The sequence below is a fragment of the Coccinella septempunctata genome, chromosome 2, assembly GCF_907165205.1.
Source record: "Coccinella septempunctata chromosome 2, icCocSept1.1, whole genome shotgun sequence".
Classification (NCBI taxonomy): domain Eukaryota; kingdom Metazoa; phylum Arthropoda; class Insecta; order Coleoptera; family Coccinellidae; genus Coccinella; species Coccinella septempunctata.
Genome location: NC_058190.1, coordinates 2,133,295 through 2,154,447, shown reverse-complemented (window position 1 = coordinate 2,154,447; position 21,153 = coordinate 2,133,295). Strand labels below are relative to the sequence as shown.

The following is a 21,153-nucleotide window of genomic DNA, read 5'->3' as shown; positions in this document are numbered from 1 at the left end:
AATTAACCCATTTTTATGTTTCTTACATGATTTCGTTATGCATGAAATGCGAATTACCAAGAGTCTTGAAAGAGATTTGCAATCCTTAATAGTACTGCTCTATTGATATGTTCACTTGAGTTAACTCATGTATTTGCCTCCTCAGGAATATATATTTTATTACATTTTACAACTCAACTAGATTTCAGGCCTCTCTCAGTTTCTCACATGGAAATGGATATGTTACACCAGAATTGAACTTTCTCATGTCTTTCTCATTTATATTGAATGATGATGTATTCATTCTTCTTGTGCTCATCTTATTAATTTGCACAAGTTTATTTCATTCTTCAAGTCAACTCTGTTGTTAACCTCTCACTTACATATGGCTAATAACTGTTGTCGAGTTTCAGATGAATTGAATTCTCACGTTCTCCAGGGTGGACCCTGGATTTATTTGATTTCCTTCAGAAACGGTCAGTAGTAAGCCATGATACTGGTTGACAGTCTCTCGTCCTGGTTCCACCGTGGAAGGACTGCTCTGGTAATCGTGTACTCTCTCAATTGGTATGATCTACTCATTGTAATTTGTATTCCCACATTCATTCATCTTGCTCGATATGCAGATTAGATCTCAAGCCTTCCGCTCTTCTCGAAACCAACGATTAGTGGTTTCTCTCATTTAGTAACTCCCATAATTTATCATTTGTGTCTCCTATTTTTCTGATGAACGTTCTAATCATGCTTACTTGTAAGCAGTCCGTCTCTGTAAATGTTGTATTCATTGATAAATTTTTGCACTATTCTATACCAATGTTGTTTATATTCATTATAATATTATTGCTCTACTCATATTTAATGTATTGATCTCTAGATGACCAAACTTAGACAATTTAGCTTTCACCTCTAGGTCTGCATCATTATCCTGTTTTTCTGGCGCGATAAGAAGGTTTTCTTAATCAATTTTCATTGATTGCTCTGTCACTGTGCTAAGCGTTATATTAATTGGGAATTCAAATGTAGATTGCCGCGATATGTTGATGACAGTTCGAAGTAGAAAGTTAATGCAGTCATTGTCATTTTTCAACGGGATTTTGAGATTTTCTTCAAATGAATCCTTTTTCCCAGTTAATAGTTGTTTCTTCTCAATTCTGAAGATTGGTTGTTGAAACTGGATTCAAGTGTGTTAATTACTATCAATTTTAGATCAAGAAGTGTCATGAAGTATTAGTATTTATGAAAAAAAAATTCGACTTTGTTCTGAATAAGCTGGCTCTCTTTACACGATTCTAATAGAAGGGAATTGATTATATAGAGAGCCACATATATGATATCTTGCCTTCTCCCTTATATACAAGGCTAAAATTGCAAAATTGATGGTAAGAAAACTTGTCCAAGTTGAACTGGAAATCTGAAATGATTTTTTAAATGAATTTCGTTTGAATGTTATCGAAATTCATATGTATATTAACTTACTGGGTGGAAAAAGTCCTCTCTAGGTGAAACAGTTTTTTGTTTATTCTTTCGTAACCAATTTGGAATGTACAAAAACTTTACCGTGCTATAAGGACGAGATACGAGGATATATTGAAAAATTCTTAGCCTACTATAGAACCAAATAAAATTTCAATGTCAAAATATTTAATTTCTCAACATATTCTCCTCTTAATTGGATACATTTTTTACAGCGGACCTGCAACGTCTCTAGACCTTTCAAAAAAATGTTTCTTCTTGCTCTGAAAACCAGAGACCTCCACAGCTTTTATTACCTCCTGGTTGAAAAAAAATTACGACCATTTAAATTTTTTTTCAGTTGAGGAAAGAGATGATAGTCGGATGGTGCCAAATCTGGTGAATAAGGGGGGTAATTCAAACCCTACATCACGAATTTTTTGCATGGCAGTATGAGATTTGTGTGCAGAGGCTTTGTCCTGCAAAAACAAAACACCTTTGGATAGCTTTCAGCGTATTTTCTCTTCAATTTTTTTCCGTAGAATGGTCAGTAATGTCGAATAGTAATTTCCGGTTATTGTTCTACCCAATCCTAGAAAACTAAAGCAAAAACTTTTCCAGCAGATTTTTGGACACGAAACTTCTTAGGTCTTGGAGAACCAGAGTGTCGCCATTCTATCGTTTGTTGCTTTCTTTCTGGATCGTAGAAATGTACCCAAGTCTCATCCATAGTAACAATTCGGTTTAAGAAGTCTACATCGTTTTCAAATCGAGCACAGATCGAACGCGGTGCTTCTACCCTTGCACGTTTTGGGTCAACATACCTTCGTGAATCTGCTTATCTCTTAACCCTTTTAAATACAGGTACTTGATGGCTCGATACTCCAATTTTTCCAATTTCGGGGACATCTTACTTCTTTTAATTCATTTTGCGTAACTCTGGTTTACTTTTTTGACCTCAAACTTTACACTGACACTTCTAACGAGTTATTGTTCGTTGCTATGGTAACGCAAAATTTTTTTGATGCATGGAACTGGTCTAGGCTAAGTAGATATCAATACATCCTCGTATATATGTCCTTAAACATTGACTAAACGTCCATTTCATCGTGGAAAATAGTAAAAACTGACATATTCATAAAAAAGTTGTAATCGAAGATTTGGTCAAAGGATGCAAATTATGAAATGTTCACTAAGCTTTCTCTATTGTCACGAGTTAGATTGAGAGATTTTCAACAGATTAAGATAATTTTTTCTGAAAATTCTTATCGAAACACCCAAAAATTCTCCGTTCCTCGATGTAAAGAAACAAAAGTGTATTAACTTTTTATTCACATAATTGACACGAGGGGGCGTGTTTGGAATAGGGAATACTCCTTCTGACGAAAATGATGTTTTTTTTATGAAATATCTTTGAAACGTCACTTTTTGAAATAACTATTTCAACCCTTTCCCAAAAAAATTATTTTAAGTACTTAAAAATGAAAAATAAAAATGGGTATTTAAAATTCAAAGCGTTTCGTTTCTATTGCATGAGTTGACAACATCGACTGAAGTATGCGTTGATAATAAAGGACAACAAATACACTATCTGATGAGATAGACAAAGATGTCCATGAAGTCTGCGACGAACGAGGAAGGTGTAAAGTTTTATGGGATTTTTATGGCCGGTTGCTGTTGAGGCTCGCCAGTGAGTACGCAACTTATGATGGCTGAATCAACTACTGTTATTTTATAAACAAGGCATTGTTCTTTTTATTTTCTAGTAGGCGCTGTTGCCAAATCGTAAACTAGAGACGAAGCGATTTAAATTTTAAAACCTAATATTTGAAGAATGATTTTGAATAGTTCCCGCGGTGCATTTGAAAAATTCATGAATGAAACTCATGATTATTCAGTTTAAACTTGCATATACTGTGATAACCCAAATTGAGAAGAATGCCCCATTCCCAATAGTGAATTTGTTTAATTTTCTGTTCTTCTGATGGAATAAATAGGCTCTCGCAATCAATTATTATCATTGATTGCTCTGTCACTGTAAACGTTGTGTTGATATTAAATTTGTTGAACTCTCTCAGTGTTTGACTTCAAGTGACTTCTCGTTTGAACTACTCATAATTATCTCTCTTTTTAGCTGAATAATGTCTCCCGATTTTAAATAGAAACATTTGTTGATTTTTTATCTAGGGATGTTATACATCTGTATTAATTTCGCCTTGATAGTAAGGTATGGAGAGTAGAGAGAAGGAGAACGATCGACGTACTAAAAATGTGTCCCCGAAAACGGGAAACGTAGGACAGGTGTCGCTGCGATTGCAACGGGTATCGATAAGGGGTGGGGATTCAAGCGTCAATTTGAAATGAACAGCCTTCATTTTATTTTAGGTTATGTGTCATCGTGGTTTTTCTGATGATTTTTCAAATACCTTTCTTCAAATCTATATTAAATATGAGTTCTCTGAATTATATGCAATAAAATGCAAGTCGAAATCAATGAAATTCGAAAGAAATCACTGATCAAAAAAATTGCACCTACTTCTGTTTATCATTGTTTATTGAAACTATGTTAGTTGGTTTACCGTAATCTTCAAAATTATATAAATCCGTAGTGAGGAGTAGTACACATCAAGACAACAAAAGGTAGCAGTCCCAGATTTATCACTTAGGTATTAGAGTAGATTCTGTTGCCAATACTCAGCTGAGAACCGATATAAACCATGTATTATGTTATGCCAACAAAATTCTTCAAGAATATTCACTTCTGAACCATGTAGTTTTATTGGTTAGATATTCTTATTCAGAAGATTCAACTTCTCACGAGGGATGACAATTTCGATTTCGTTTATAATGAATCCATCATCTTTTTGATATCTTCATCGCAAAAGTGCTCTTGACACACAAATTGATTCGGAGTCGATTCTTGAGGTAAATTTTTTTTCAATTTTCTCTCAAAAATGCTCTCGGAAATTTCATCTCTTCTCCTTTTCTTTCCGATGCCAAAACACTCTTACACTAGCGCACGCTTCAACATTTCACCATGGTCATATGTTGTTCTCTTATCAAAAATCGACAATAATAATATTCCTATCATCTGTCACCAGGGAAACAGTTCACTCAGCCAACGAGCCAACTACAATTTGATTTGTGTAAATCAAAATTTCGCACTCTCGTGATGGCCAGCGCGCCTGTTGGCAAAAGCATGAACTACTCTATTGGTACATAATTTAGAGGACAAAAAATCTGTGGTCTCAAAGCAGCGATCGTTCTCCTTCTCTCTACTCTCCATATAGTAAGGCATCGCCCTTCCGTTCACTGAAAAAAAAATAAAGAACCAAAAGTTTCAACTTACGCTGGCTACGGTATAAGCCATATCAATGTGAATCCACTTCCCTGGGTACTCAAAGCCAAGATGCGATAATATGAAGAGACCGGCGCAGCTCACCTGAGCGTTGCACCTATCCTTGACGGAATTTTTCATATCAGCCATAGTGGAATTGAATTCCGCAAAGTGAAGTTCCGGAGTGAACGGTACCGGATGGACCAAATCTCCACAAGCCTGTCCTGCTTGCCTCACATTGTTCTCCCAAACCTCGTCGTTCGTCAGGATGGACGCGTGATATTTACCGGTGGCGATACCCTGCAATGAAACGATGGGGATTAATGTATTTACTACTGGCTTGAAACCCGCGGCTTCGCTCGTGCATTATTTCATCGCAGAATGCCAGTTAACCTCATAGTTGGGGAGCCGACGATGTTAAATCGGTATTTACTCGAGCGTCGTGGAGACCTAGTGGATTTCGAAGACTAGATAGTAGAAAGAAAAAAAGGTATGATGTAAGCACTTTCAGCGGTGGGGAAAGCTTCTGCAAGTTCTCAAAAATATAAATAAAATCGTCAGGTGTACATACTAGAGCGTGTTAGATCAAGATACTGTATATACCCTACGTGTCTCTGATAATAAATTAATGTTATTCTGACAGTTTGCGTGGTGGGGTTGGCCTTACGGAAGAGTTGAAAATGGCAAAAAAAAATTTTTTTTAGGGCGTCAGATTTTTACAGGATATGTTAACTGGACCCAAAGCAAGCTACTTTTCAAGATACTGACAATTCGGACGTGATGCAAGGTCACTGCGGTCCCTTGAAAATGCAAAAAAAATCGTTACTTGTACAGGGTGGGCAAATTTTGATGTTTTAGCACTGCAGCTTTTAAACCAGAGGAGACAGACAAAATCTGATGTCCCATTCTCGTTCTCTATTTCTGAGAAACTAACAAGAGTAGTAGTCGTTTTTGGCCACTTTCTTTTGTTCTCGAGTCATAAGCAAAAATTGGAAAAATGGCGATATCGAAATAAATTTATATCTCCGCTAATACTGATGATAGAGCTCTGAAATTAAAACATTATGCAGGCAGTTTTTTACGTAGAATCCAGTGGCGTGCTCGCTTTTTCAGCAGGATTTTTAATTACGAAGCTATTACCCAAAGTTATGTTTTTTTGAATGGGAACACTAGTTATCTGTGCGATTTTTTGAAAGCTTAATTTTTACTGATTTCAAAAATATATAACATCATATGGTTTGTATCAATATAAATGATAGAAAATGGTCAAAAACCTTTTTTCTCAATATTTCTATGGTTTCAACTTTTGATGAGCACAGAAACATATAGCATCGTATGATTACCACTGTCTCCTTCTATAAGTCTTTTCATTATTATGAAAATTTATTAAATATATCTTGATTCAAATTTTGTGAAAATTGGTAAAATGCATAGAAAGAATGACATTGCCGGAAGGAGACTGCTTTTGTTATAGGAAACTCTATTTTTCTATGCTCATCAAAAGTTGAAACCATAGAAATATTGAGAAAAAAGGTTTTTGACCATTTTCTATTATTTATATTGATACAAACCATATGATGTTATATATTTTTGAAATCAGTAAAAATTAAGCTTTTAAAAATTGCACAGAAATATAGTGTTCCTATTTAAAAAAACATAACTTTGGGTAATAGCTTCGTAATTAAAAATCCTGCTAAAAAGGCGAGCACGCCACTGAATTCTACGTAAAAAAATGCCTGTATAATGTTTCAATTTCAGAGCTCTATCATCAGTATTAGCAGAACAATAAATTTATTTCGATATCGCCATTTTTCCAATTTTTGCTTATTAACTCGAAAACAAAAGAAGGTGGCCAAAATGGCTACTACTCTTGTTAGTTTCTCAGAAATAGAGAACGAGAATGGGGTATCAGATTTTGTCTATCTCCTCTGGTTTAAAAACTGTAGTGCTAAAACATCGAAATTTGCCCACCCTGTACATACTCGAGTGCCAGATTTTCATACAGCCCCGAATTTTGATCTTTGGAATGGAATAACGAAAAACGCTCGGTCAGGTCAAATTTTGTTGAAAGGGAGACAAAGAACTTTCGCACGGCGAATTTGGATCTTTGGGATGGAAAAAACGCTCGGACGGGTTAAAAAATGAATTCGATATCACTACCCCTCTAGCCGCTACCACTTAGAGCAATTATTTTTGAATAGAGATAATGGGTCGAGCAGTTTTGTTGAAAAAGTAATTCAATTACCTGAATGAGCCTTTTATTTTTTTTTCGATCGCTTAACTATTAAACAGAATGAATTCAGTTTTCGACCCGTCCGAGCGTTTTTTTTCAGCTCCAAGATCCAAATTCGGCGTGTGAAATTTACTGATGGAATACTGAGTCACTCTGTATTATTATATATAAAGCGATAAAAAAAATCCACTCGTGTAGGAAATTGAATTGCCTTTCCAACAAGGTGCTACTCGACCCCTTTTCCCTATTCAAAAATGAGTGCAGTTAGGGGTTGCGGTTAGAGGGGTAGTAATATCAAACTCATTTGAACACCCTTATTTGACCCCCTTTCAACAAAATTCAACCTGTCTGAGCGTTTTTTCGTTATTCCATCCTAAAGCTCAAAATTCGGCGTGGAAAGTTATGGATGGCCCAGCCTGTATAACAAAATTCTGTACAACTTTTGTCTGAAGCAATTTTACATAATCCTAACCGTTTTCGAGTTAGAGGGCGATAAGGGCGAGGAGCTTTGTTACAAATGCAAATGGCCGAGGTCAATATAGAAACCCATTTTAATGTTCATTCATCTCTATATATTTCAAAAACGTTCAAACGTAGAAAAAATTGCTTCGAACAAAATTTGTAGAAAATGTTATGCTTTACAACCAATTCGTTGCTTCATCTGGTGTTCCGCAGGGCTCAAATTTGGGACCTCTGTTGTTCCTGCTGTTTGTCAACGACCTTATGGATAAAGTCAGTACACCCATCTTGATGTTTGCAGATGACTTAAAATTATATCTGGAGATCTTTAGTGAATTGGATTGCATCATTCTACAGAGGGCCATAGATCTTATAAGTGCATGGTGTTGTCGCAACCGTTTGGCTTTGAATGGCAAGAAATGTTACATTGTATCTTATACTCGAAGGAAGGCAATAATCAGATATGATTACAGTATGAACAGTAAAGTGTTGAATGGTCTAACACAGATAAGAGACTTGGGTGTGATATTTGATGAGAGGTGCACATTCTTACCTCACATGGATCATGTGGTATCATCAGCGTGCAGATTGTATGGTTTTTTAGTTCGCAACGGTAAATGCTTTACATGCGTTGACACTTATCTGTCGTTATTTAATTCATTAATAAGGAGCAAACTGGAGTACGCGAGTATGATTTGGAGACCTATTTATCAATGCCATATACATCGACTGGAGGCGGTACAGCGGAAATTTTTTAAGTTTTTGGCATGGAAACAGGATGGTGAATATCCTCCTATTGGATATGATCATAAATTACTACTCAGCAGATTTAAGGGCAGAAGTTTGGAAACTAGAAGGGGTATGCTAGCATTGAGTTTTATTTATAAACTTTTAAATAACAGGGTGGATTGTCCACCATTATTGGAGAAGTTATTATTATTTTATTATAATTATTGTTCCACGCTTAGAGGGCAGAACTAATTTCTTGTTTTATATGAGAGCGGGAAAAACCAATTTGAATTTAAAGTCACCAATTCACTACATGTGTAGTATTTATAATAAGATAGCTAATAGGTGTGACATTAATGATGACCCTCTGTATAAATTGCTCCAAGTTTATGTAGAATTGGATATTTGCTAAATTCAATTTTGTAATATTTGATTTTTTCGATTAATAGCTGTGTCAAGCATGACTAAGTGCTGTTGTGTTTCTTATAGTATTTTTCATTTTGTTTTTCCTGTAATTGGGTTGAAAACCTGTTGGAGAATAAAGGCTTATTATTATATATTATTATAATGGAAGCGATAACAATTTGAAGCCCAGGAGAGGAGATAATTCAAAAAAACCGAATTTTGTTAACTTCATGCTCAATTTTTACTGTTTCGGCTTTCTGAAAGTGCCAGATTATATATTTTTTCCATTATTCTTGAATCATTAGCTTCAAAATAATAAAAAAAGCAACCGCGCTCGTAATCTACACGCGACGTTTTTTTTTCTGATAGTTTGACGTCCTCCCACACATTTTCGTCAACCTCAAATTGTCATATTAAGAGAATATATACTTTTGAACATGTAATTAACCACATATATCTTAAACTGACACGCTCGAGTATGTACAATGATCGTGTTTTTTTACTATTCTGACAGGCTGTCCTAGATAATTCCCTCTATATACAGGTCTTATTTTTGGTAGAGGTACTCTACAGGGTCCAAGGTATGTCCCCTCATATCAATCCGACAATCTCTAGTAAATCCCGAATTTCCTTCTTGGGCTCCCCAACTATTGATAAGTTTATTCTTTAGGAGATTGTATAATATTGATAATCACAAAAATTCATTAATGTAGCCTTTTTAGAAGGTTCCGGTTGAGGTTCGTACTTATCTGGATTGATGTATTGGGATGGCATATAACCATCCAGGGATGGTGATGAATCTTGAAGTTCTCAGGGAACAGAAACAAAAAAATTTCATATAGTATCGTATTCCCAGCGAGAAATGCTTGTAGAAAAATTCAATCGTTTTTAGATATTTCCGGAAATAAAGAAGTTATGGCATACTTTCGAAATCGACAAAATATCAAAATTTGGTTATATCTTCAAGAAGAATGAAGACATCATGAACAATCATGAAATGATTCCCAGTAATGGACAAAAATCGAGCCCAGGACTCCTTTCAACGTTTTTCCTCTCCAGTCTACACCATCTCCAGTTGTAATTCAGAAATAATCAATTCAATTTCAGTCATTAGAAATTCCGTTTAGTCACATTTATTTCAGAAACCGTCAATTGTAATTCAGAAAGGAATTTATTGAATTTATGAACTCTTATTATCTTGAAAAACACTAAACTCTATGTATGTAAACAAGAAAATGCAACAATTTATGGCACTGCATGGAAGGTGGTGCTATGCTGCGCTGCTCTTGTAGCACAATCAACCCCAAAGATTGTGTCCTTATATTAGCCAATAACATTCTCCAGATATGCAGATTCAGAATTTTCAGAAGGATAGAAAGATTAGGTACCTAGATAAAAAAATAAGGAAGTAGGATCACGCCAAGATTCTGCAGCACCTTAAATATTTATGAAAAGAAGTTTTTTCAAAAATTCATTTTTTACAGTGTAGGACGGGCATCACCTACTGAGATTTCAAATAAATCCTGGAGACAAGTAACACAGTTAGAAGAATACCTAAAACTGAATTAATTTAATAATTCATTTTATGTATGTATCATCCTGATATCATGTAAATGCGTATTAGATAATAATGTGACAGATTTATCTGACATAGCCTTGAATAATATTCTTACTCTTTTTTACTTTCTTACAAATCACGGTTTCTAAAATACAAATGATTGATTCTGATTTTTAATTGATAGTTTCTGAAATCAAATTGACTAATCTGAATTACATTTGATGTTTTCGGAAATAAAAGTGACTACTCTGAATTTCAAATGATCATTCCTGAAATTAAACTGACTAATCTGAAATACAATTGACGGGTTCTGAAATAAACTTGACTAATCTGTACCAGAAACAGCCAAAATCAAGCGATTTGGGATACCCTGTACAGGCGTGTTTTCTTATATTGTAGCTAATTAAGAAGAATAATGGAAAAAATATGATCTGACAGTTTCAGCAAGCCTAAACAATACAAATTGACCATAAAGGTTACAAAAATCAGTTTTTTTGAATTATCTCCTCTCCTGGGCTTCAAATTGTTTTCGCATTGATTATAACATTGGTGGGGCATACCATTTTCTACAAATTTTGTCCAAAGCAATTTTTTCTACGTTTAAACGTTTTCAAGATATATGGCGATGAATGTAGATTAGACTGGGTTTCTACATTGACATTGCCCTTTCGCATGTGTGGCTGAGCTCCTCGCCCTTATCGTCCTTACACAGTTATAATGGAGAATCGAGAAGGATACAGCGGCGGCCAGATCTGGTTGGTGACTATCCATGTCCGGAGTGTGGTAGGATATGTGGGTCACGGTTGGGTCTCTACAGTCACAGGAGGGCACACAGTCGCAACTAGCACTAAGAAATTACAAGTCTGTTCGAATTTATTTTTTTTTCTTCTTCTTTTTGTAGATTTATTCCCGGTAACGGGATACAGCAATGAATGAATGAATGAATGAGTATCGTCCTCTAACTCGAAAAACAGTAAAAAGTATTATATTTAAAATTGCTTCAAACAAAAGTTGTATAGAATTTTATTATATACAACTTTCACAATGAATACAGAAACGATTAAAGGTACAGGAAGGGAAATATCTTAAAAACATGCCTTGTAATCATCTTCAAACTGTCAGATTCAGAACCCCCCCTTGATTAGTGTCAAATTTATATGTCAACACGTTAACAAGATCTTAAAAACATGCCTTGTAATCATCTTCTAACTGTCAGATTCAGAACCCCCCCTTGATTAATGTCAAATTTATATGTCAACACGTTTACAACATCGAGATTAACCATCTGTATGAAAATCTGACACGCTCGAGTATGTCCAAGTAAAGATTTTTTTTTGCATTTTCAAAGGACCGCTGTGACCTTGCGTCACGTCCAAATTGTCAGTGGCTTGAAAAGGTTCAATTAACATATCCTCTAAAAATCTGACACCCTCGAAAAAAAATTTCAATCATTTTCAACTCTTCCGTACGGCCAGCCCCACCAAGCAAACTGTTAGATTAACATGAATTTATCATCAGAGACACGTAGGGCATGTACAGTATCTTAATCTGACACGCTCGAGTATGTACACCTGACGATATTTTTTTTTACATTTTTGAAAACCTGCAGACGCTTTCCCCACCACTGAAAGTGCATACATCATGAAACCTTTTTTTCTTTCTACCATCTTATCTTAAAAATCCACTATATTTCCACGACGCTCGAGTAAATCTTGATTTATCATAGTCGGCTCCCCAACTATAGGGTTAGATTAGATGGGTGGCGTAAGGTTTAAAATATCCAAATTCCATCTACTCAAACAGAAAACACCTTATAATCAACTTTCATCGATCAGGAATCCAATAGGAAAATAAATAAGAAAACAGATCCACATACCTGCGCCCCAGTCAATGTAGCAACGTCTACAATTATGTCAGCCTTCAAGTCTTTGTTAGCGTATGCAACTCCATCGGCGAGTACTAGTCTACCTTCGGCGTCCGTATTATTGATCTCCACTGTCTTGCCCGAATATAAAGTGATAATATCATCGGGCCTGAAATGCGCACGAAGGCTTAGTAAAATTGATCTCATTTCGTAAATGATAATACTGAACTAACTTGACTGCTTCCGGTCCAATTGCGTTCTCCGCGAGGCAGAACACCGCATACAAATTCTCGCTGAATTCGGACTTCACTGCAATATAGAAGGCACCCAATATGGCCGCGGCTCCACCGCAGTCTCTCTTCATTCCAAGCATGTCAAACTGAATAAAAAAATATATCAGTTAAACAAAGCAGGATTATCACTGAAGCATTTTGGTTTTTCCATTGATAAATGTACAGGAAGAAAAAGACCCTATACGCTATACAATACAAGGTGTTTCCAAAGCTGAGGCTTTTTTTTGACAGAAGACTAATCAAAATAAGTCGTTTAACTAAAAATTGTCTACATAAAATATCCAAGAGGGCTGAGATCTGAGAGACAACCTCGAGAAGATTGACAAAATTTCATTGAATTTCAAGTGGAAGGTGACTCCGGCATCGCAAAAACGAAACAAAACATAAACATATGGCTGGACAATGAATAGCTCAGTATCAAGTTCATCGGATTAGATGCATCAGTTCACTTTTGAGAGAATAATAAGTGTTGTGTCGTGCAATTTAGGGTAAAAAAAAATGTAGAAAATCGAGGCAGTTTCTTGAAAGTGCTTAGGTTAGTTATGTTGAAAAAGTGCTATGATGTTTCCCCCATTTCGTCCCATTCTAACGACGATTGTTGGGTTGTTCGAACAAGAAGATTTTGATGCCCATTGTGAAAAAATTCAAGAATAATTTAGACGAATTTTATTGGTGAGATTTTGAAACATTATTTTTTTTACACTTGTGTTCTAAGTCTCTTCTGTGAGTTGGTATCGAAATGAGCAATAATATAAAATAATGAAAACAATTCGGCAATCGTAAGTTTCCATTTTCATTACCACGTAAATATCGAACGAGCCAATATACTAAACGAAACCACATGGTTGAATCGGGATATAGGTTTTTTCCCACTGCTTTGCGGTAATTCAGCTAACAAACGGTCTAAGGTCGTATCAGGATCTATTCCACTAATCATTTTCAATTTTTTTTTTAACTTTGTCATTTTGAAAGTTTCGCGTAAGAGATTTTTAGTGAAACGCTTATTTTTACCAGTTCTACCTTCTGTTAATAAAAACCCTCATCTTCAAATACACCCTATATATGTATATAAATAGGGAAGGTGAGATTCTGACTTGTACAAATATTTTAACACTACATTATTGAGTTCATAGGGAACACTTTTTTCCTACACCATTTTTTCCGATTCGGTCCTGATAAAAAGATACATCCATTTTAAGAATTCATAATAAGCTGAGGCCACCCCTGGAAAAACAAAATTACTCAAGATAACACATCTGTGGGTCTTTTAAACAGAGTTGTATTCAGCCAAAATACCCAGTTCTTCAAATTTCACAGATACTTTTTGAATATCGAAAACTTAGTTTCTTTGAATTTTTTATATTTTTATGGTACGTAATGGTCATAATGTAAAAACTGCAAGACGTGGGTCATATCTTGTGTTCGAAAAAGATTAATCAAATTAATGAAAAACTATATTCCAAAATTCCTTTCATTCGATAAAACCGTTTGTAAAGTAGAACTATAAATTTTTTTTATGGGTTTTCAACAGCCTGTATCATTCAAACCGAGCCGATTCGGAGAAAAATGGTAAAGGAAAAAAGTGTTTCTTTTGAACTAAAGAATCTAATGTTAAAATATTTGTACTAGTCAAAGACTCTGGACTCCCCTGTTTAAATCAGTCTCCATTAATTCGCCAATACAATACAATTTTCTTTCCAATTCACCCTTGCAAGTTATACAAATTAAAAAGCTCTCGGAATATTGTTTTATAGGGCCTTATGAATATGAATGTTTGATTTATCCTGTGGACTCCGAGAAGAGGGGTGAAATTCACCCTTTCAAGTCCTGCAAATGGAAATATTCTCGGAATATCGTTTCTGAAGGGTTTATAAATATGTACATCGAATTTTAAACCCTTTATTAATTTTTTAGACCTATTTTAGATGTATTCTGTGGACTCTGAGAAGAGGGGTTGAAATTCACCCTTCTGCAAATAAAAAATCTCTCGGACTAAAGTTTTTTAGGGCTCTATGAATAGGTGCACCAAATTTCAAATCCTTTATTCATTTTGGGACCAATTTTCTATTATATTTCGAATACTCACATTAGTAGGAGCGCCCACCAAGGTAGCGTGGCACTGACACGGCACATACATGACGAAGGCAATGCATAATTTTCAGAGTTGAACTGAGAACGACACATTTAACTCAGATATGCGATATCTGAAAATTATGCATTGCCTTTGTCATATATAAGGTGGGCAAAATTCGTTGTCTACTGAGAGGATCTCGAGAACTATAGCAGCTAGAAGAAAACGGATGACACATTTCAGAGCTCTTTTTCGGAGAAACAAAGAATGGTGAAAACCACAGCCTCCTACGATACTTCGTTTTTAAGTTCTCATAACTTTTTTGTCTTTGAAGTTACAAATCTGAAACTTGAACCTTCTACAGGCACTTTTTTTACGTAGAATTCACTGACGACCTCAAAATAAATATTTTTTCATATCGAATCATTAGGTGAACTTTAATTTTTTTGAAAGCAAACTTTCATTGAATTTGTTATTTTTGAATTGGGAAAAAAACTCTTTGTCAGTAGATTCTAGGTATAAAAGTGCCTAAGAAGGTTCAAGTTTCAGATCTGTAACATAGTTATGAGAACTTCTAGGAATCGTCAAAATCTCAATTTTGTTTATAACTCGAAATCTAAAAATGATAGGCCGATTTTGTTGTCAGATTTGGATTAGCCATGAAAAGAGCTAGAGAATGTGCCATCTGTTTTCTTCTAGCTGCTATAGTTCTCGAGATCCCCTCAGTAGATAACGAATTTTGCCCACCCTGTATGTGTCATGTCAGTGCTACGCTACTTTGGAGGGCGCTTCCCCTTACGGATGAAACCCACACTCCCACATTATACGTATAACTTTGAAATAGTATTCATCAACTTCTAATGAATGAATAAACACTCCGGGTTTGGAAGAATGCATTCATTTCCGAGACCTAATATCGATTTCAGTATGCATGGTCCACGAAAAAAAAGTACCCGATGCCACTGGTTAAACGTCAGCTAGATCTGGAGTGGCTTTTAGCAGAGACAGGCCTTTCTCTATGGCTTTTAGCAAATGGCTGCTAACTTCACACCCGATGCCTCTTTCTATGACCCTGACCATGAAGTTTGAAAAGACACCAGTGAATAATGGCTAATGAGTGATTAATAAATTATAAATGTCATGATGTTCAAGGGAAAGAATGGTCACTTGATGCATCGATAGAGGATAAAATGATCAAAACATAATAACCACTCGCTTCAGGATGAATTTTTTAATCGTAATAATAAGTGTTATTGTAATTAAAAAAAATATCAATATGATACGAAAAATAGAAACAAAACAGAATTGAAATATTTTCACTCATCCCTATTCGGATCAATAAACTTACCCTTCCTTTCAAACTGAGACCGCCAGTGTCGTACACAATACCCTTCCCGACCCACGCAATCGTTTTGGTGGCAGTGGCGGGCGTGTTTTTGAGGATAACGAGGGCTGGAGGACAGGAAGCCCCTTTGCCCACACCGTATATCCCGCCGAACCCTCTCTGATTCAATTCTTCGCCTCTGATCACTTCGATACCCGTTTTTAAAGAGTACGCCACTGTTTGGGCCTCTGATATGAAATGGTCTATGTTCATGTAACAACACGGCGTGTCCACTATTCTCTGGCACATTTTCAACGCGTAACACGTGTCCGACAATAATTGTATGGTGGGTTCATCTAAGTATCCCTCCGCGGCACCAGCTGCAAAAAAGGAAGATTATTTTGTGATGCAGTTTTTACAGATCCCCCAAAAAGGCGGGAAAAATGAACGAGTGTTCAAATTGCAACCAAAGATTACAGAGAAGATAGAAAACGAAGCGACTTAATACAGTGAATCTATCAAACACAGTGGCGACAATTGGAAATTTAGCAAGAATATGGCGGCTTAGAAGCACAGATTTCAATGCTATGATATCTAATTCGGAATGCGGATTGGCTCATGTCACGTCACGTGACCAAATCCGCCATATTCTTGCTAAAACGATGAAAAACGAGACCACAATTGTCGCCACTGTCTCGTTAGAGTCACTGTACGACCAAAGTGATGTGAGTGCCATCTGTGTTTCAAATGTGTTACTAAGACTTAATTTTAAGGCCAATTGCAGAAACATATGTAATTTTTTAAGATTTCAGATGACCCTTTTCTTTTGATCAATGTTTTGATTCTCGCACCGCCTTTTGTTTACCTAGCTCCTTCTAGTTGCTGATTATTAAATTTTTTTGTCTTGGTGAAAACCTCTAAACATCGTTTCAAAATAACTAGATGGTGAAAATCCTTCAATTAAAGTTTTTACTTTACTAAAGAAAATGTAAAAGTAAGTATTAATACACTTAACATGTGACTCGGTCATTCATTGATTTTTATTTTCAGTGCTCCGAACTGGGTAAAATTTTCAGGGCGTAAAGGCCTGCAAACATTACTGACTACATCATGTGCATTGAACATTTTACTGGAAGTCGATTGAGAACTGTTCATCCACGCGAATTGTTATATGCAGAAAGCATCCCTTGCATGAAGGGCCCATTTAGGGGAATTTATGACCTTTATACGTCCATTCAATGATTCTAAATTGCTACTCCTTAAATATTCAGAAATGCAAAGGTTTTATTGATTTCGTTTTGGGAATCGAGTGACTGTCGAATTGTTGATTGGACAGTCAAAGTTTTATGAAACTAGCAGTGAGTGTTTTGTTCATTCATTAATCAATTTGTATATTCTGTCATAAAGAGATCATATCACAAAAGAATCATAAAAAAGCATAAAGAAACTATATACTTACGAGGTCTTGTATACCTCTGAAGTTTTTTTTTATTGTGATTCTGAAAATTCTGTAAATAATATGTAAAGAACTGAAATGTTTATGCTATGATGGTATATTGAATATCGGTTCATATTAATTTCTGATATAAATTGTATAAATTCTACTAAGTTTATCAATTCAAAAAACCTACTGCACATCAGCAGATCAGCATATACTTTTGTGTCATATTCAAAGCTCTATTTTTTGCCTTTAAAAAGAGTCCACGAAAAAAATTATAATATATAGGTTGCCCCATTTGAAATGACGAAGTTTGTATTTTTCGTATAAGCGGCAACGTCGTAACATTGAAAATATTTTAATCAGAGAGATCAGAGGCGTAAACCGTGGTACCCAAATTTTCAATCTTATGATTCATCCTTGGTCAACGTCTAATAGGCCACCCACCGTGGGCAAACCCTGTTTATTCCAGTTCTGTGATTGAAGACTATAGAAATTATTGGACATCCTTCGTGGCCATATTTTAAGCTGTCTAGACGGACTACTGGACTCTTAAGGCCTTCTGTTTATTCATTTATTAAGGTTATGCCTTTTGTGACAAAATCAAAACATTTTTTTTCTAATGTTGACATATAAAGTGACAACTAACTGAAGTTTTGAAACGAAAATGAGCGACTCATATGAAGAAATATTTATTTCATTCACTAGTACAAAAAATGTCTTTATTTTGGCGAATAAAACACCCAAAAAGATATTGTCATTCGTATAAGTACCAAAATTGGGCAATCATGAGGTTTTATTAGCCAAAACAAAGAAATTTTTTGTACTAGTGAATGAAATAAATATAGACCATATTAGTGAGGTTAGGCGGGAATTTTGAATCGCGATCCATCCGTGGATCTGGTCCCTGAATTCCCTATGCATTTCTTATGGGACTAAAAATGCCGCGTACTTCTCGCCTGTTTTTGGATATTTTAGCGAATTTCTTAAGATTTATTTCTGTTGGAATGTGTTCTATGATCCTTTCTTAACAAGTTGAAAACAAAATTTCGTAATAAAATGGTATATTTTATTAATAATGGAGCAATATAAAATTGGTCGGCAAGATCCATGGAAGTTTGTCGTAGCTTCATTTCGTTTCTAACCTCTGAAGCTGACATCATTCTAACGCGCAAGCGTAGCATGTCAATTTTCCTTGTTACGGTTCATGATTGACGTATTGCAGAAATGATCTACGACATACGGATATATTCTGTATAATAATGTGTTCAATTTTGATTTTAGGACATATAAAAGTATTTTGTGATGTAAAATGTACTTGGAAACAACCTCTAATAATTGCGGAACCCAATTTTGCATGTCTTTATATTAACATTTACTTCTAGCTAGCGATATTCCATCTTAAAGTCGATTCCTATGTAAAAAAATTTGAATATGGATCTCCCGCCAATTGAGTGATTCTAACCTCACTAATATGGTCTATTTCGCTCATTTTCAACTTTATGATATGATCTCTGTTGTTGAGAATGTTATAACGAATCGAAATGCATGATAAAATATAGGGTGTACCATTCAAAAAAAATATATATATATGAAATGCATATTATGAAAACGCGACTGTCAATTTTCTTTTTGTGTTCGTCATCGAGAAAGCCATTTAAAATGCTACTATACTTCATTCAAATTTATTTTAGCAGTCGGTTGGCCATGAAATAATTTTCTCAAGTTTTTGTAACTAGAACGAAGTTAGGTTGGCACTCATGAAATGTCGTTAATGTCATAACGCCGTTGCCACAACTAATATCAATTTTTATTACGAAAATGCCGAAAGTGATTGAAAAAAGAGATAGGGTTTCAGGAAGTGCTATTTAAAATTCAGGTCCGCTCATTCAAATATTTATACCCTGATATTCTAAAATACACAATACGTCAGACGATAGCGAACATATTCCATGTAAGAGAATTTATATAATGTTTCATCTGAATCTAAAGGACTTATTTTTCAGCTGGATATTTCCACAATCAGAAAGATTGTGAATGAAGAGGATGACAAAGAATTCCCTTCTATTGGGAGACCCAAAAAAGTGGTGGCATTTCAGAATTTTATGTTTGAGTGAATTAATGCGAAAAGTTAAGTACAGGATTTTCGATGAATGTCATCGTAGAATAAGTTCCCGAAAATTGATTTTTCTATATGACCTTTGAGGCTCGACTACACTTTAGCGGAAGTCGATTTTTTGTACAGGACGGGTCCTATCTTATGTATTTTGACGAGGCGAGTTCAATAAAAGTTGTTTCAACCATTGGTTCAAAAGTTACGCCATTTTGAAGTTTCAATGTTAAATGTATCCTTGTTGCCGCTTTGACTTCAGGAGGAGTCCTATCATATGTAATTTGACGAGGCGAGTTCAATAAATGCGGTTTCAACATTAGGAGGCCATTGGTTCGAAAGTTACGCCACCTTTAAGTTTCAATCTTAAGAGTATTTTATGTTTTTTATACTCTAATTTTATGATTGTCAGTTGTAAGCATAGAATGACAAATATTAGATGACTGAATTATTTTTCAGGGAAAATAACGTCAGATTTCTTTGGCACCATCATATTTACACGATGGAAGATTCAAATGAAATTAGATACTTTTATTCATTTTAATTCAATTCTTCATTCTCATAATTGTATGTTTATTTTAGGTTAGTTAAGGTTAGGTTACGTTAGGCTAGCTTAGGTTAGATACTTTTATTCATTTTAATTCAATTCTTCATTCTCTTAATTGTTTGTTTATTTTAGGTTAGTTTAGGTTAGGTTACGTTAGGCTAGCCTGGGTTAGCCATAATATGTAAGAGCAAAAAAATAATTACATATTTTATTATGATTGGGTAAAGTTGTCGTTTTTTTAGGATTTAGTTTATAGCAATTTATACGAGTGCGGAGGCTCGTGCCGTAAATTGCATTTTGAAACCACCATTCTTAAGCTATCACATCTTAGCGTCATAGATTGTATATTTATATAGATTATATTTATGTGAAAACATTATACAGTAAACGTTCATTATCAAATGATCCGCATTCCAATCTCAATTCTCGGGGAATTTACTAGGTACCTTAGAACTCTTATACAAGGTAAAATTGAGGAATAAACCCAATGAATAGAAAGATAGGGAAAGATAGAATAGGTATTACGATTGTGTTATAGAGTCAAGTTGTCAAGTATCTCAAATCCTAATATTTTACATGAAAATTCAACTTGCATGAACTATATCAACCAATATATTTTTTTCGTTCGAAATCTGTCAAAAAATTTATCTACGGATAACATGAATTCGAGTTAGCCTAAGTCACTTTGATTCATGTCAAAACTCATTCAGAAGTTTGAACACAATTTGGAAAGAATAGAGCAAATTTACTTCAATTATTTAAGAATTCATGATTATTTTCGTTCATGAAAAAGTGAAAAGAATTATACTGTAGTGTTGCATGGAAAAAGTGAATGCAATGATAGGAATTGGTTAATCATTGAGCTTCGGATTCGTCGTCTACTAAGTGAGTGAAGAATTTTCAACTGTATGTCCAGTTGTGAAATATTATAGACCTTAATTACACCAAATAACTCAATTGTAAGTTTCTAAATTCATTCGATCATTATTTTGTCAAATGTCATTCAGATCAGTCATAACATTGGACCTTCAAAGTGGCGTAACTTTTGAGCCACTGGTTTCCTGAAGTTTAAACCGCTTTTTTTGAACTCAGCTCGTCATAATGTACACAATAAAATCAAAAAATTACAAAAAATCGACTTCCGCTAAAGTGTAGGCGGACCTTCAATTATGTTCGTCACATATTTTCCGAAGAGATTCGACATTGTGATGAAATACGTAATAACAGAAACTTTTACGTAGAACGGGCAACATAGCGTTGATTTAAAACCCAAAAATGTTTTGACAAGCTTCATAACCCCACATTTTCGTACTATACAGAGTGAAATGTGTCAAATTTCCATGGCCAACCGACT

At 35.0% G+C, this 21,153-nt stretch overlaps 1 protein-coding gene across 1 annotated transcript in view; it reads right to left on the bottom strand.

Annotated features, from left to right (window-relative positions):
- Positions 1-21,153, bottom strand: part of LOC123308008 (probable aminopeptidase NPEPL1) — a 35,922-nt gene that overhangs the window by 2,090 nt on the left and 12,679 nt on the right. Inside the window, exons 4-7 of the mRNA XM_044890527.1 lie at positions 15,729-16,084; positions 12,250-12,395; positions 12,029-12,185; positions 4,781-5,068 (exon numbers count right to left, since the gene is read on the bottom strand). Coding sequence (XP_044746462.1) covers positions 4,781-5,068; positions 12,029-12,185; positions 12,250-12,395; positions 15,729-16,084 — 947 coding nt within the window. The remainder of the gene's footprint in view (positions 1-4,780; positions 5,069-12,028; positions 12,186-12,249; positions 12,396-15,728; positions 16,085-21,153) is intronic.